This window comes from Manacus vitellinus, unplaced genomic scaffold (genome assembly GCF_001715985.3).
Source record: "Manacus vitellinus isolate BGI_N305 unplaced genomic scaffold, ASM171598v3 scaffold_22_pilon, whole genome shotgun sequence".
NCBI classification, from domain to species: domain Eukaryota; kingdom Metazoa; phylum Chordata; class Aves; order Passeriformes; family Pipridae; genus Manacus; species Manacus vitellinus.
Window position 1 is genome coordinate 4,735,472 of NW_021939632.1, and position 13,697 is coordinate 4,749,168.

The following is a 13,697-nucleotide window of genomic DNA, read 5'->3' on the forward strand; positions in this document are numbered from 1 at the left end:
CAAATATTTATTAGTACACTTGAACCACCATAAACTTACTAAGCTCTTCTCAGTGGAGCAAAAGCAACAAACATTTGAGTCTTGCAGACAGGGTGGGGAGTCTGTATTAGCTACCATTTCACTGCTTTATTTCTTTGCCTGACCTCTTCACTTCATTACTTTAGGTAGAAAGTGGAGTTCTTGACCAGTAAAAACAGCATCTGACACATGAAAATGATAAATATTTGCTTTATTAAATTACTTTTATACTTTTACAAAGAAATTTTCTGATTTCCGTTACAGAATCAAATGAAGGAAATTCATTGCTGTCTCTGCAGTTACCTAAATTTAGATACAAAAAGGTTGTAAAAAGACCAGCCTATTCAAGTTACATAAAAAAGGCAGAGAATAGACAAGTTCCTTTAGGAATCTTGAGGCTCAGAAATATAAAGTCCCATAATACAATGAAATTAAGAATTCAGCAATGTGTTGAACAATTGTAAACTGTAACTGCACTAGTGGACCACATTATTCAGCAGTTTCCTTAAAGGTATGAACTGTGAACTGAACAAAAAGTGTAGCTGACACAGCAGACCTCATTTAGTTGTTCTCCCTTTCACTCCCTCCAAGTCAAAGTTGTCAGATCAGCATTTAAATGATAGGAAGGAAACTTGCCTCCATAAATATCAGAAATTTCTCCATTCCATAGCTATTTATATAAAGTAACTAGCTGTTACAAATCAGTTTCAAGTAAAACAGGTGGCTGAGGCAAAAATAATCAAAATCAGATCATACACAATTTTACTGTAAATACAGTAATTTGAAGATAAACACATAACCATAGCACTGACAGGATATCAATGCTGCTCTATCATAGACATGATGTATCAGTAGAAAATTAGGATGTCTATTATCAAAATTGAGGACATTCATTCCAGTCTCTGGTAATCTAATCTTAGTGCAAAACAGATGCTAAGACATATTTAGCAAAAAAAGGTGATACACTTAAGGCCAGAAAGTTGTTCAGTCATCACTATCGCTTCCAGATTCACTCAGCTGCAAGTCATTTCCTAGAAGAGAGAGTCATCATATTAGTCATTTTCAAGGAAATAATTTTCTTCTTTCAAGATATTCCCTTTCCCAATTAAAAAGGCTTACAAAAGCTAATACTCAGGTCAGGGAGACTGGACCAGGCAATCTTTAAAGGTTCCTTCTAACCCAAACTATTCTATGGTAAGAGAATAAATAGGTGTAGAACCAAATTCCCCAGTGACAGAACTTCGGAGAGATCCCTTTTCTGCAATTTTAAAACCTTGGCAAGGAAGCCATTAGCTTATTTGCACAAGTGCATTTATTTAATATCACCAGATCACAAAAGACAACACCTAGCTATCTCTGCCACCCACATTTTCATGCTTCATAAGTGGGAAAACTGCTGGCGAATGCAGTTTTGTGAAAAACAAGTTGTTGGGTTTTTTTGAAACACATCTGAATGCTACCCGGCTGCGCTTGAAAACAGAGTGGTGTCTCAATCAAGAAGAGCAGCTCTCTGACAAACCATTTAAAGATGTATCAGTGACCTACTATTTCAAACTGGTTTTGGAACAAGTGAAGAAACAAAACATCAAAAGAAATTTTACACAGCACTTTAATTTGGTGGCTATATATATGTATTTTTCAAAATGAGGAAGTAAGAGGAAAGATTATATTGTGCTTGCCATGGATGTCCATAAGCTCAGGGGGTAGAAATGAGGGAATCTTCCCAGGATGTCAGATAACTCACAAAAAATACAGCAGCATGCTATACACAATCTACATTGTATCTAGCAAACTTCCCACACGTTTCTAAGAGTTTGTGACAACTAGTATGCTTTTACTCACACCTCCCTTGCCAAACAACCATTACAAAAGAAGAAGAAAAAAAAAAAAAAAGGAATTCATCTCAGGTTGTGCAGAAATGGCCTAAAAAGCAAAGCAAAAATCACTGAAACTGAGAAAACTGAGTTGGCACACTATTTTCACTTGCCCTTCCCTCAGCTGCAGCACCCTCCACAGATCCCTTTTGCAGATGGGTGAAAAAGTAACCTCAAGGGGGTAAACCCCACAAGACACTCAGATTGGATCTTTTGTTCTCAGGCATATCATTTCTGTCAGAACACTGGAGTCTTTAACATGGTTGCATTTAGCCTTCCTTTGTTTTCCACTATGTCATCACTAAAGCTTAGAAAGTGGTACATGTTTTTCTGCAACAAAACAAAACCACTTTATTATAAGAAAAGAATAGTGAACATGGCTGTTTCCATCAATCTTTAAAGTACTGCTGTAGACAATTCTTTCGTTTCCAACTCTCTATATAGACAAAATTTACAGCTGTATCATTTTAAGATAAATTTTAAAAATCAATTTAGAAAGAACAAAATCAAGTTACTTGTCAATAACTATTCAGAACAGTTTAATATCCTAAAAAATAGTACTTCAAGATAGAGAATGGTATTGGTAAATTAAACTCATGTATTTATCACTCAAATGAGAACTATAGTGTATTCTTAGAAATCCCAGCCCTGTTATGCACTACCTACTTTAGGAGAGGACAGGGAGTGTGAACAAGAAGATAACCTTCCAAATAGTGTTTCTGCAGCCTTCAAAAGTTATTTCAACATAGTTAATAGAAATTACACAAACCCTGTAACACCAGCCAAAAATATCAGTGCTTGTGAAAACCAGCAGATGGGAAAGCAAGAACTCCAAGTTCCAGAGGCAGAAATAATATGTTAGGATTTACTTCAGGGTAAACTTTCTGCCCCGTTTTTATAACCCTACCTCCAAAAAACACCTTCAGAGAGATGGCAAAATAATACAGTCTAGAGTTGGCAGATTTCAATGGATTTGGTGCAAAGATAGAAAGCTCGTTTAATGCAGACTCTGAAGAAATTCTGTTGTACTTATGGGGCAGCAGTGAAGTGGGGAAAAACAGTTGAATTCAGTTTTCACAGTGCCAGTTGCTTATTAGCAATATTAATTGGGGAAATAGATTGCACAGCAAATTACACCATTTCCTATGCTTTTAAATTGGTGAATATAATATATTCAACTGAATTCTTGCTAGTTATAGGGGACAGGGAAACTCACAGGAGTGATCCGTGTTTCACAGACCTTAGTGGTCACAGCAACACCAAACTAATACAAGGGAAAATTATTTCTTGACTAGCTGCTTGTACCAGCACCAAGTATAAAAAGAAGTGAAGTTGTGCTGAATACTATGTACATAACACAAGGCCCAAAATAGCTCATCTATGCTGGGTTTTCTTTGGAAAGTTACTTTGTTTAACATAATCCTGGTTTAAACAAAAAGTAGACATAAAACAACATATGATCAAATATTCATGCAGAACAGATTCATTAGTGCCACCACTTACTAACTTTGTTATAAGGCAAGTCGTGAGCCTACATAACCAGCTTCTGAAGGTAGAAAGGGGGTGAGGGGCAGTCTCAATCCCTAGATTCCTGGAGAGGTAGATATGTGTATCTGACAGAAGTATTTGGTTACCGTGCTCTAGACACCACCTCCTCCATTTTCCAAGTTCCACAAAACCTCAGCTGTATAATTTCTACATGCCAGATGAAACTCAGCTCTCTAAGCCTTCCCCCAGCCTTTTGCCTGTGCACAGCAAGTCAGAGGAAAACTTCACTAATTAACCAGTATGGCCCTGACTCTACAGAGGTGCACAAACACTAGTCACAGACATAAGCAGGCAAACCTTAAAACAAGATTAGACAAGCAAACAGCTTATGCTGACATCTGTTGATTCAATATTTTATTTTTGCAGAACATTATTTGAGATGGAAGAAATGACTGTACAGAACCGCAACTGAGAACTTTTGCCACTCAAACTGGAACAATGTGATATCCATTTAGTTTTTCCAGGTTTCACTCTCCTGCCAAATTCCCTCAGCAAGGGAACTAGAGAAAAACATCCTCCTTGAAAGTAACTATTCTGATCTTTACCTAGTTGAAGTGTCTTGTAAGTGTTAACTGCACTGGAGGTGGGATGGAATCATTTTAAGCAGTACCAGACCTGTAGCCATAACAGAAGGAAATGGCATTAAGCTCAAGAGCTGGGAGAGCTCAGAGGCCTGAGCCTACAGGCAAAGGTTCTACCTGTCAATGTGGTTCTCAAGCACCACCAAGCCACCAACTTCCCCTGGAACAGTTTTGATGTTGTCATGTTTTAAGCAGCATTTTCTCACTATGACTGCTGGAACTGGTGGACTTGGCCACCTGTACTTGTAAATGTGTTTCTCACTGGAAGCTTTGCCAGCTGGGATTCTGTCACTGGGGATCGAGCTTCATCTCGTTTTCATAACAGTTGTATTTAAAGCGTGGAGAATGGGAAATCACATTTGTGAATAAGGGTTGAAATAAATGGCACCAGAAAGTTGTGCAAATTGTAAACATGAAGACATTGTTCTCTGCAGCGACAGCAAAATGAAAGCAGCATTTAGTCCTTTGCACATGAAGTCACAGGACTTTTCAGTCTGATCTTATCTGTTAATGCAGTACATAATTAAAGATCTATGCAGGTTATTTACGTATTTAAATACTAACTAAAAAAAAAAAAAAGAAAAAAATCCCCTATTCATGTTATCCATTAGGGACTGAAATAAAAGTAGATCTGCCAGTATCTAAAATTTCAGTATAACAAGCTTACATATAAATGATAAACGTTAAAGGTCTTAGGCTGCAAACCCAGGTTGATGGGAATCTCTTCAAACTAAAAGCCAGCAGCTAAGCACCTAATTAAAAATGTAATCATTTCAGAAGAGTAACCATAGGTGAGTACCACTTCTGTGTCTGAGTATTTCTGCTATTTAGGTAGTGAACTTAAGATTCTCTACCTAGTGGGATTTTTTTTTTTTTTAATGTGAGAGTTTTCCAAACTCTCCTTTTTGGAATACAATTCCAGCTGTGTAGCAACCACTCTGGAACATAAGAGCTACTCTTCAAATTAAATCTGTAGTTGCCTGAATGGGTGGAATAAGATAATATCACCTGAAAGCAAATTGCCCCTGTCCTTATATGCAAAGGACAGTTTTACCATGCTGTCCAGTGGAACGCTGCTGTGAATAATAGTAACTGACGTATCTTAGAATACACCATCTCTTCTCTAACTCAGAGTATTGTGGCCATAGTATCTTTCTGATAATTCTACTCAAGAAATTATAAGCATATGTTTTGGGAGTGCCTTGTTAGTTCAATTATTTTCAATACAAAATTGCTGTTCTCCAGTCCTAATGTATAGAACTGGAGGGAAGCCAGAAGAGTTTAGGAAATATTTTCAACTGCGTCAGCTTTAATTTAATATCTCTGGGGACCACAAACCTTCTAGCCCACTGTCTAATTCAGCCTGCTGCTGAACAATCAAACCCTGGCATCACTTCCCACAGTTTTAATTATAACAGAGACATACTTAAAAACAATATGGTTTCCTTTCAGAATCTTGATGTCTGGAATTGTGCACTAAGAAAAGAACAGCCTTTGTACTTACGTAGTGTATTCATCATATGACCACTGCTCTCTTGGGATCTGTTATGACTGGCATCTTTGTCAGGAACAGCCTGTTGTGGTATGGCAGACACAGTAGGCTGGGGCTGCAAATACGGCATCGACATAGGAAGAGAGGGCTTCATTTCCTCATCTTCAGAATCACTAGAACTATTTTCACTACTCGATGAAGAGGACGAAGAACTTTTAGAGTCAGATGAACTGTCAGAGCTACTCAGCTGGTCCATGATACTGGCTTCTGCTTTTAGCTCTGCAAACAATATGATTTGTTTCTCAGTTAACATTCACCATAATTGAAATATAAGGAAGAGGGGAAAAAAGAAAAAAAAAAGAAAAAAATCAACAGACACCAGGTAAACACACTATAGCACTTGAAAAAAACCCAAACCAAACCCACCAAAACCCTCCAGAACAAAGAAAAGGGCACAGGCAACATCCAGCCTGTCATGTGGTTTTCTTCTCTCATAGCTCAGGCACTTTCTCCCTTTCAATCTAAGCATTAGAACAAGGGTGACTGTGAACCCAAATGCTTAACCCCACATTCCACGGGGTACTGCATTCCCACGTAGCCTTTAATTTCCACAACTAGCAAGCCTTCTGTATTTTCCTTAGCACTCCCAAAGATGCCTTTCACTGACTCAAACCTGCAGTTACAATCACACAGGTCAGTCAGCTGTAAGATGTCAGCAGCTGTGCCCAAAATGCCTCCCAGCAGCTCAGCACTACAATCAATACATTTATTTGGACCATGTGACATTTTGCTCAGAATCAAGTTAAGCATGAAGAATATCCAAAAGAACCATCCACGGTTTATATTAGGAAGATTGCAGCAACTCCTTGTTCTCATTATAGATGTGGAGGTGTGGATCATGCTGCACAGTATGCATTTTTGATATATAGTACATAAGTCCAGCATACAGAGGGCATTAATCTTTGCAGAAGGGTACATGTAATAATTGTACAAAATACGAGTGCTGAGAGAAGCCTGAAACAGAGCACTGAATCCTGGTGGATGGAGGACTTGAGGAGTTATGCAGTGTACAGAAGTTCATCACTATACAAGATTGTAACTACCCAGACAATCATTCAGGTGATCTTACAAGCATTTGGAATACTCCAGGAACAGCTTTGATAGAGCAGACACAAAAACCAAGTAGGAGAGTGGCTCATCTCGCTTCAAATTTACCCAGTACAGGACAGGTTGAAGACAAAAGTCACCAAGACACAAGACAGTGCAGAGCTTAATCAAGAGAAGAAGGGAGAGGAAAATAAAAAAGATTCAACTTCAACACAAACTTCCATGAAGCCTTCCAATTCTGAGTTATCAAAGGCTGGTCAAAAGGAAAGATACTTAGGCCAGCCTTATCAAAGGTCAGTCTAAAGAAAATGGAGTTCTGGAAAAATGGCACCTGAAATAGTGTAGCTATGGCTACAGGTACAAACTAACCCCATGCCAAGGAAGAGGAGAAACAACAGAAGACCATACTGGCCGCCTCAAATATAAGGAGGGGAGCAGAAAGAAAATAAAAATGCAAGCACCTAAGCCTCCTTCTGTTGCTAAGGATATGTATAAGAGAACATGATCTACCACCCATCTGGAGCTGTAACCTAACTGAAAGACACCACTCAAGTCCTAAGCATTTAATTCCACTTCCTCCTCAGCAGTGTCTAATATAAGAAAAATTTCAAGTGAATGGCTAATACCAAAAACTGAGGAATAAACTCTGGCTTGAATTTTGATGTAATTCAAGCAGATAGACTTTAAATTAAGTATTTTTAACCAATGAAGGAAGGACTGTATGTGTACTAGAGGATAATAGATGATAAAGGCAGAATGATCTTTCCCCCACCCCAGAAAACAAAGTTAGTAACAAGTTCCAGGTAGTGTACTTAAGCAGGAATAGTCAGTTATACAACCATGGGATGAAGAATGATTAAGTGGGCAACACTTCTAAACAGTCTGTGAGTTACAGTGATTCCTACACACTGTTCTACCAGGCTTGTGCTGTTGCGGAACTGACTTGATACTATTTGGTCTTGTGACACTTTAGACATGATACTATTTGGTCTTTGTGTATAAAGATGAATAGTGCCTGTACAACAGCCTCCTTGCTCAACTCAGCACTGCTAGAACCTTAGCTGAAACAGTAAATGTGTTTAGGGACTGTACTTCAGCAGGTTTTTGGAATCCTTGTAAGAAAGCTAAAGGAAAGTGACAACAAATCAAGGATCCAGAAAACTCAACTTCTAAGGAAAGATTGAAGCATCGTTTTTGATAATGAATGGGAAAGACACAGCAGCTTCTGAGCTCCTGAGTTTCATGGAGAACTGCTCAAAAGCAGATGTTCTGTACTTGCATGATAAATATGAAAGTAGTAATGGGCTTGCTGTCAGACTATTTATTAGAAAGAACCTGAGCAGTAACAAGAGCAAAGCCCTGGAATGGCTTGCCAGAGAGTACACAGGATCTGTCAGTGGAAGGCTTTAAGAACAGGTTAAAAATTACATCAGAAATCTGATTTTAGGACAGAAGAATGGACTAGATGACTTAAAAAGGTCCCTATCACCCCTAGTTGTCAATTTTTCTGCATTTTTAGTAGTACTCAAAACTGGACTGGCACTACACAGGAGTTTGATGTATGTTGGCAGCCACTTTGCTGACCTGCATGGGTTTGACACCACCACTGCCCCCAAAGCAACAGACCACCAAGAAAAAGCATCAATTCGTTCCATGAGCTCAAGTACTCCTTCCCCTTTGCAGCCACAGATGTATTCTAGTACTGTTCTGCAATATAGGTTTCTGGTCAGAGCTTAGGACCAAAATGGAAACAAAAACCATCTTCATAATGATACATCTAAAAAAAAAAATCTGTTTAAAGGAATTCAAAACAACTTGGGAGGCAGATGTCAGTTCCAGTCAATGAAACTGCCACCTGTCAGCATTTCTGTAGCAAGTAATTACCACCTGCCATCATCCTTGTCCTCCAAAAGGAAATAAGGCCTCCTATTAAGTGAAATATGAGTGTCATACCAAACCAGAGTCTCTCAAGAAAACAGCACATAGCACTGCTCAAGGGTTGATTTATGCAGGGTTTTAGCTGTCTTTTTCATTGGAGCCTCATCTTTCACAAGGTTCTATCTGGTAATTTAAAGTGTATTTTGAGTTGTAAAGCACTGTAACCTATGTTTGCTGAGTGCACAGAAAGAAAAAGGAGCAACATCAAACTGGAAGTGACTCAGTTGGTTCCAGTGCCACGATACAATCAACCACATACTTGATTAACGCAGCAGTGGAAGACAGAGACAAGGAGGGAGCAGTGGGACCCTTGGCATTATTAACCCTAATGGTTCACTGTTTTTTTGCCTTAGCAAGTTACAAATGCTGCTTTGTTACCCACTTCAGCCAGAGTGGTCATTTCCATATCAGAGCAAAGTGCTTACATGATCAAACCGCTAATGTATTTAATCTCAAATTAAAAAACAAACAAACAAAAAACCAACCAAACAGAAAAAACCCACCACACAAGCAAAAACCTGGGCTCTTATAAACTAATTGCTCGTGAAGAGCAAAGTTCCTAAAACTTATGTGCCAGTGGAGCTTACCTCGTTCTATATCATCCATGGGAGAAGATGGAAACATTTTTTCTTTTGACGGAGAGTATTTAACGTTGTTGGGAACTTTGGTTGCATTTCGCATTTGCTGCTGTTGCTGCTCGATGCGAGACTGGACTTTACTGCTTCCTTCAGCTCTGCGTGCAAAAGGAAAAGATTTCTAATTGCTAGAAGACAAGATGCAAGGAAAAAGGCAGAATACAGGGGATATGGTACAAGGGAATTATTTCTGATGCCTTTCTAAATACTGTCATTAGATTCTTAGGTAAGTTATTATACTGGCATAATATTATTTATAAATGTGTTAAAATTTGTTTTTTGATACAGTGCTAATAACTTTATAACACTTTGTCAGTTGATTTGTTTTTATACCTGGCTGCCCAGGATCACTTAATAATAATTCTGCTGGAAGTTACTTACATGGACTCAGCAGCAGGACAAAAAAATTTAAAATCTTGGTATGAGAAAAACAAGCCATTAAAATTACTGAAGCCTGTCACAGAATTTATCCTTTTTTTTTATTTCCTAATTTACAGTCAGAAGACAGTAGGCAAACTACTGTCCAAAGAGGTTTTATTTCGCCCTCCAAAGTCATCAGAAAATAGTTACTATTTCTCTCAATAATGTAACAGGTTTTGGTTAACAAAAAAATAAATTCCCATTTCTTTTGCAGTCAAGATTTGAAAGCTGTGAAGTCAGTGTGCTGAGAGAGCAGGCTGAACTCCTGCTCCTTTGAACGAGGCCAGTTACTTTCTAAAATTATATTTTGCTAAAAATAGTAATGGGTAGTTACATATCTCAATTTAGGCCCATTAACAAATCGATTTTCACAATGAGTAAAGCGCAGTTGTTTCTCTTGTAAATCACCCACCTGGTTTTTTTCACAGTGATGTTGCTACTAAGTTTCTCTAGGCGACATTCTCCAGTGTCATGGTTGATAATTAAGATACATTCTTTTAGGTAAGGCTTCTTTGAGCCCTTGAACACAGTCACTGGTGGAGTTGAGCCCTATTAAATCAGAAGTCCAGTAAGTGTTACTCCTATAATCTTTCTTCTTAGAAACAGCAATCCATCAGTGATGGTAAGTTCACTACAAGTGATCATTTCTAGCCTATAAAAATGTTACAGGTTAATTTAAATCAGATTCACAGTAGCCATGTCCAAAAGCAGCCGGTCTTTGACTGGAATGGGATTTCACTCAGCTTCGCTTAGTGAAAAACTGATTAAACGCTCCTTTCCCAAGGCGAGCAGGCTCCCTGTAGGACTCCTTTCACCAAAAGGGTTTCAGCTCCCATATCAGGAGAGCAGTAAAGCATGGCAGGTAGTAAATTTTCCCTTTCCAGTCTTTCCTGCTTTAGAACTGCACTAGAGCAATAAATACCAAAGGGAAACTTGCACTGCCAACACACACATGAAGCTTTTCTGAGTACGCAACGCTTTGGGTCATCCTACAGCATATTTCCAGTGTGGCCAACACACTTAAAGTTACAGTGCAGCTGCTTAACCTTTGGGTCTTCTGTAGTTTTACATTCCTAGAGCAATTGTTTTTCTACTCTGAAAATCACACAGGCATCTCTGAAACAGCACTGAAACTTTATACCCTTCCATATTCAGGATATATACTTATGACAACAAAATAAATCACTCCCTTAGGCCCACCACCCCTCAGCCACCCCACTCACCTCAATATTTGGCAGCGTTATTGTCACCTGTTCACCTTTGCCAACTTCAAGGTCTCCTTCACAGGACATATCGATAGATGCAGGCTTAAAGTCATCTAAATATAAAAACAAACTGGATTATTTACAGGCTTTTCAGGCATCTTATAAATGTAGACACCATTTAATTGCAGTTGGAGGCTACTAAGTTAAAGCCTTTTTTTGCTGGTGTATCACCTACTATTCTCCTGAGCAGATCATTCGATAAGTCAGTACAATTCAAAGTCAAGCTGCTTTTCTCAAGATTCAATATAAGTGTTAAAACCTTTCGGTTAAGATTAGAAAAATTATTTTAGGTTTTAATGGATAAAGAGGCTGAACAAGCTGTGACACATTTCAAAGCATAAATCCTCACATAATTATTTTCGGAAGAATGAATAAATAGTTCTTGAAAATGTTGATCCCAAACACGGGAGATGTAGACAAGTGACTGAAAATGCAAAGAACAATATCAATTCTCAATATCCATTTCTGACTTGATTACAACATGTATGTCAGAAGCTGACCAAACCTTGGAGTTTCAGCATAGTTATTTTTGTCACAAGTGAAATTACTTCCCAATTTAACGTTATAGCTTCCTTTTTGTCTTTTTCAACCTCTAAAGTATTGGTTAAAATAAGTTTTAAAGAAAAGAAGGTATTAATTTCTGATCCTTTTCAAAAACGTGAGACATGGAAAACGAGGGGCTCTGCCTCAGCACGGCAGCTCTGTTACATACCATTATCTACAAAGTATTATTTCCACCACAAATGAATTGGGAAAGGCTACAGTCAAAAGGCTGCCTGCGCTGATCTAGGGAGACGGGGTGGCAGCGAGAGGCTCTACGAGGCCTGTGGTAACATATGTGGGGTTGAATCCGCGGGTCCAGGTAACGCAGGGGCAGTGTCGCACCCCGGGATGCCGGTGCCCTGCCCCGCACACGGATCGAGGCGTGGAGGGGACCCGTCAGCCGGCACACGCTCCTCGCCTCGCAACCTGCCCCGTCTGGCGCTGCTGGTCACCGGCGGCGGCACTCCTGTGGCTGGGGAGCTTCCCAGTTCCACAACTCGGCCTGCGGCCAAGGGCCAGGTGGCACAGACCACAGCTGGGAAGCGTGGCTCCAGCCTGCACACCAGCCGGGCAGGAAAACCAGGCTGCAGGAGCTGGTGGGCAGGACCGTGCGCGCAGCAGGAGGCTCGGAGCTGACACACAGGTAACAGCCCCTGCTAACCTCGTTTAGGGCAAATCCCCACGTTCTGTCTCACAGGGTCAAGCATACAGCAGTTGCAAAGTTTCTCATCAAATCAGAGAATGTTTGCTTTATTTAGGACACGGCTATCGGACTGTTAATACCTGAGAAAATTAAGGTACTGATACTTCCGATCTCAACTTCTAACCAGCTGTCGTCTAACCAGCTTAACTTCTAACCAGCTTTTTTTATTAACAAAAACGTCAGGTGTCCGAGGATATTTCTGCATGTGCTTTTGATAGAACTGGTGAACGTGCCAGTTTCTATGTCTCATTTGTTGGAAAGGAAGAGAGATTTCAAAACAGATTTCAGAACAAATCATCAAATTACAAGAGTCAGCAAGAAACTGTAGGGGTAGGAGGTACCAGATGTGGTGTTTAGTCCTTTTTAAAATCAGGGCAAATTTCAAGCTGCAGCACTTGTTTAAATTCATTTATAGGTTTTTCCCCTTCCACAGTCGCAGACAATCCTCTGTAAACGCCATTCCCTTTGCTCACAAGGAGCAAATTGACCCTCTCACACACAGGACACTCTCCAGAGAACATACGCAGGACTGAATCTTGGGGATCAGTCTATAAATAACCAGACAACAAAACCAGAAGCAGCAGTCCTAAATTACCAGGACTATAATCCTGGGAGCATTTGTTTCCTAGCTACCCTCAGAATCTTTGAGCACACACCTCTCTAGATAGTAATTATGTACTCAGGGAGGGTGCACTGGCTCCGTGATTAACGCTGCCTGCCTGTAACCTTTGATTGCTGAATTGTACGGAACTTCTGAAAACTCGGCGCAAGGGAAGAGGGCAGAGCCAGAGCTTCTGCTCAGCTCGGCTTCCAGCAGAACCTCAGGGGGACACTGTGGAAAAGGCATGAAAAGCGAAGTTAGTGCCCAGAGGGTGGCGAGGGGCAGCCCTGCGATACAATGGCCGTTCATGCTCCAGCACCGACTGAAACCTGCTCCGCACTGGTCCCGAAACCCCGGACCAACACTCGGCTCCCAGCTACAGCCCCGAATCCCGGGATGAAGGCAGCCATCGGGCCGGCAAGGCCAGGCCGGGCCGCGGACACCCCCGTCCCTCAGGGCACTGCGAGGACAAACAGCCGGGCCCCCTCCCCGGCCCCCTGAGGGGCTACCCCAGCACTCACAGCGGACAGTGTGGAAGGCGCAGCGCGGCTGCTTCTCGAAGCTCTCTCCCAGGTTCAGCACCCGCGCCTTGGGGTCGTAGAGCGACGGGACCGCTCCGTTCATCGCGGCGGCGCCTCACACCATGGCGGGCCCCGGGGCCGCCGCCGCCGGCCCGCACCGAGCATCCCTCACACGCGCCCGGGCCGCGGCCGCCGCCACCGCCTCCCATAGGTCATCCCGCCCCAGCCCCGGCCCTGCCAGGGCTTCGGATTGGAACAACGGGGCGCCCTCTGTAGATTCAACCATGGCGCTGTCGGAGGCGCCGGCGCTGCACGCGGATATGCAAATGACCCCCTCCTCCCTCAGGGGAGCGTGCTGGTTGGCGGAGAGCGGCCGGCGACAAAACGCAGCTGTGCGAGGAGGGGGGCGCAGGGGAAAGCGGTCGCGTTGGAGACGGCGGGTCGGCGTTCC

General features: G+C 41.3%; 1 protein-coding gene across 1 annotated transcript; it reads right to left on the reverse strand.

The window, feature by feature from the left end:
• Window positions 1-208: 208 nt before the first annotated feature.
• On the reverse strand, window positions 209-13,412 carry EAF2 (ELL associated factor 2). The gene is made up of 6 exons (XM_008922936.3): window positions 13,247-13,412; window positions 10,837-10,931; window positions 10,026-10,162; window positions 9,146-9,291; window positions 5,526-5,792; window positions 209-1,049 (listed from the first exon to the last, which is right to left on the reverse strand). The coding sequence occupies exons 1-6, from the start codon at window positions 13,347-13,349 to the stop codon at window positions 1,003-1,005; spliced, it is 795 nt and encodes a 264-aa protein (XP_008921184.1). The 5' UTR covers window positions 13,350-13,412; the 3' UTR covers window positions 209-1,002.
• Window positions 13,413-13,697: the final 285 nt, after the last annotated feature.

What these genes read in the sequence shown, in the direction of transcription:
- EAF2 (XM_008922936.3), bottom strand. Translation starts at nt 13,349, where the DNA reads ATGAACGGAGCGGTCCCGTCGCTCTACGACCCCAAGGCGCGGGTGCTG. An exon ending in CGCCTTCCACACTGTCCGCT is followed by an intron (nt 10,932 to 13,246) that starts GTGAGTGCTGGG and finishes TTTTATATTTAG; the next exon opens with ATGACTTTAAGCCTGCATCT. An exon ending in ATCACTGTGAAAAAAACCAG is followed by an intron (nt 9,292 to 10,025) that starts GTGGGTGATTTA and finishes TTTTGCACGCAG; the next exon opens with AGCTGAAGGAAGCAGTAAAG.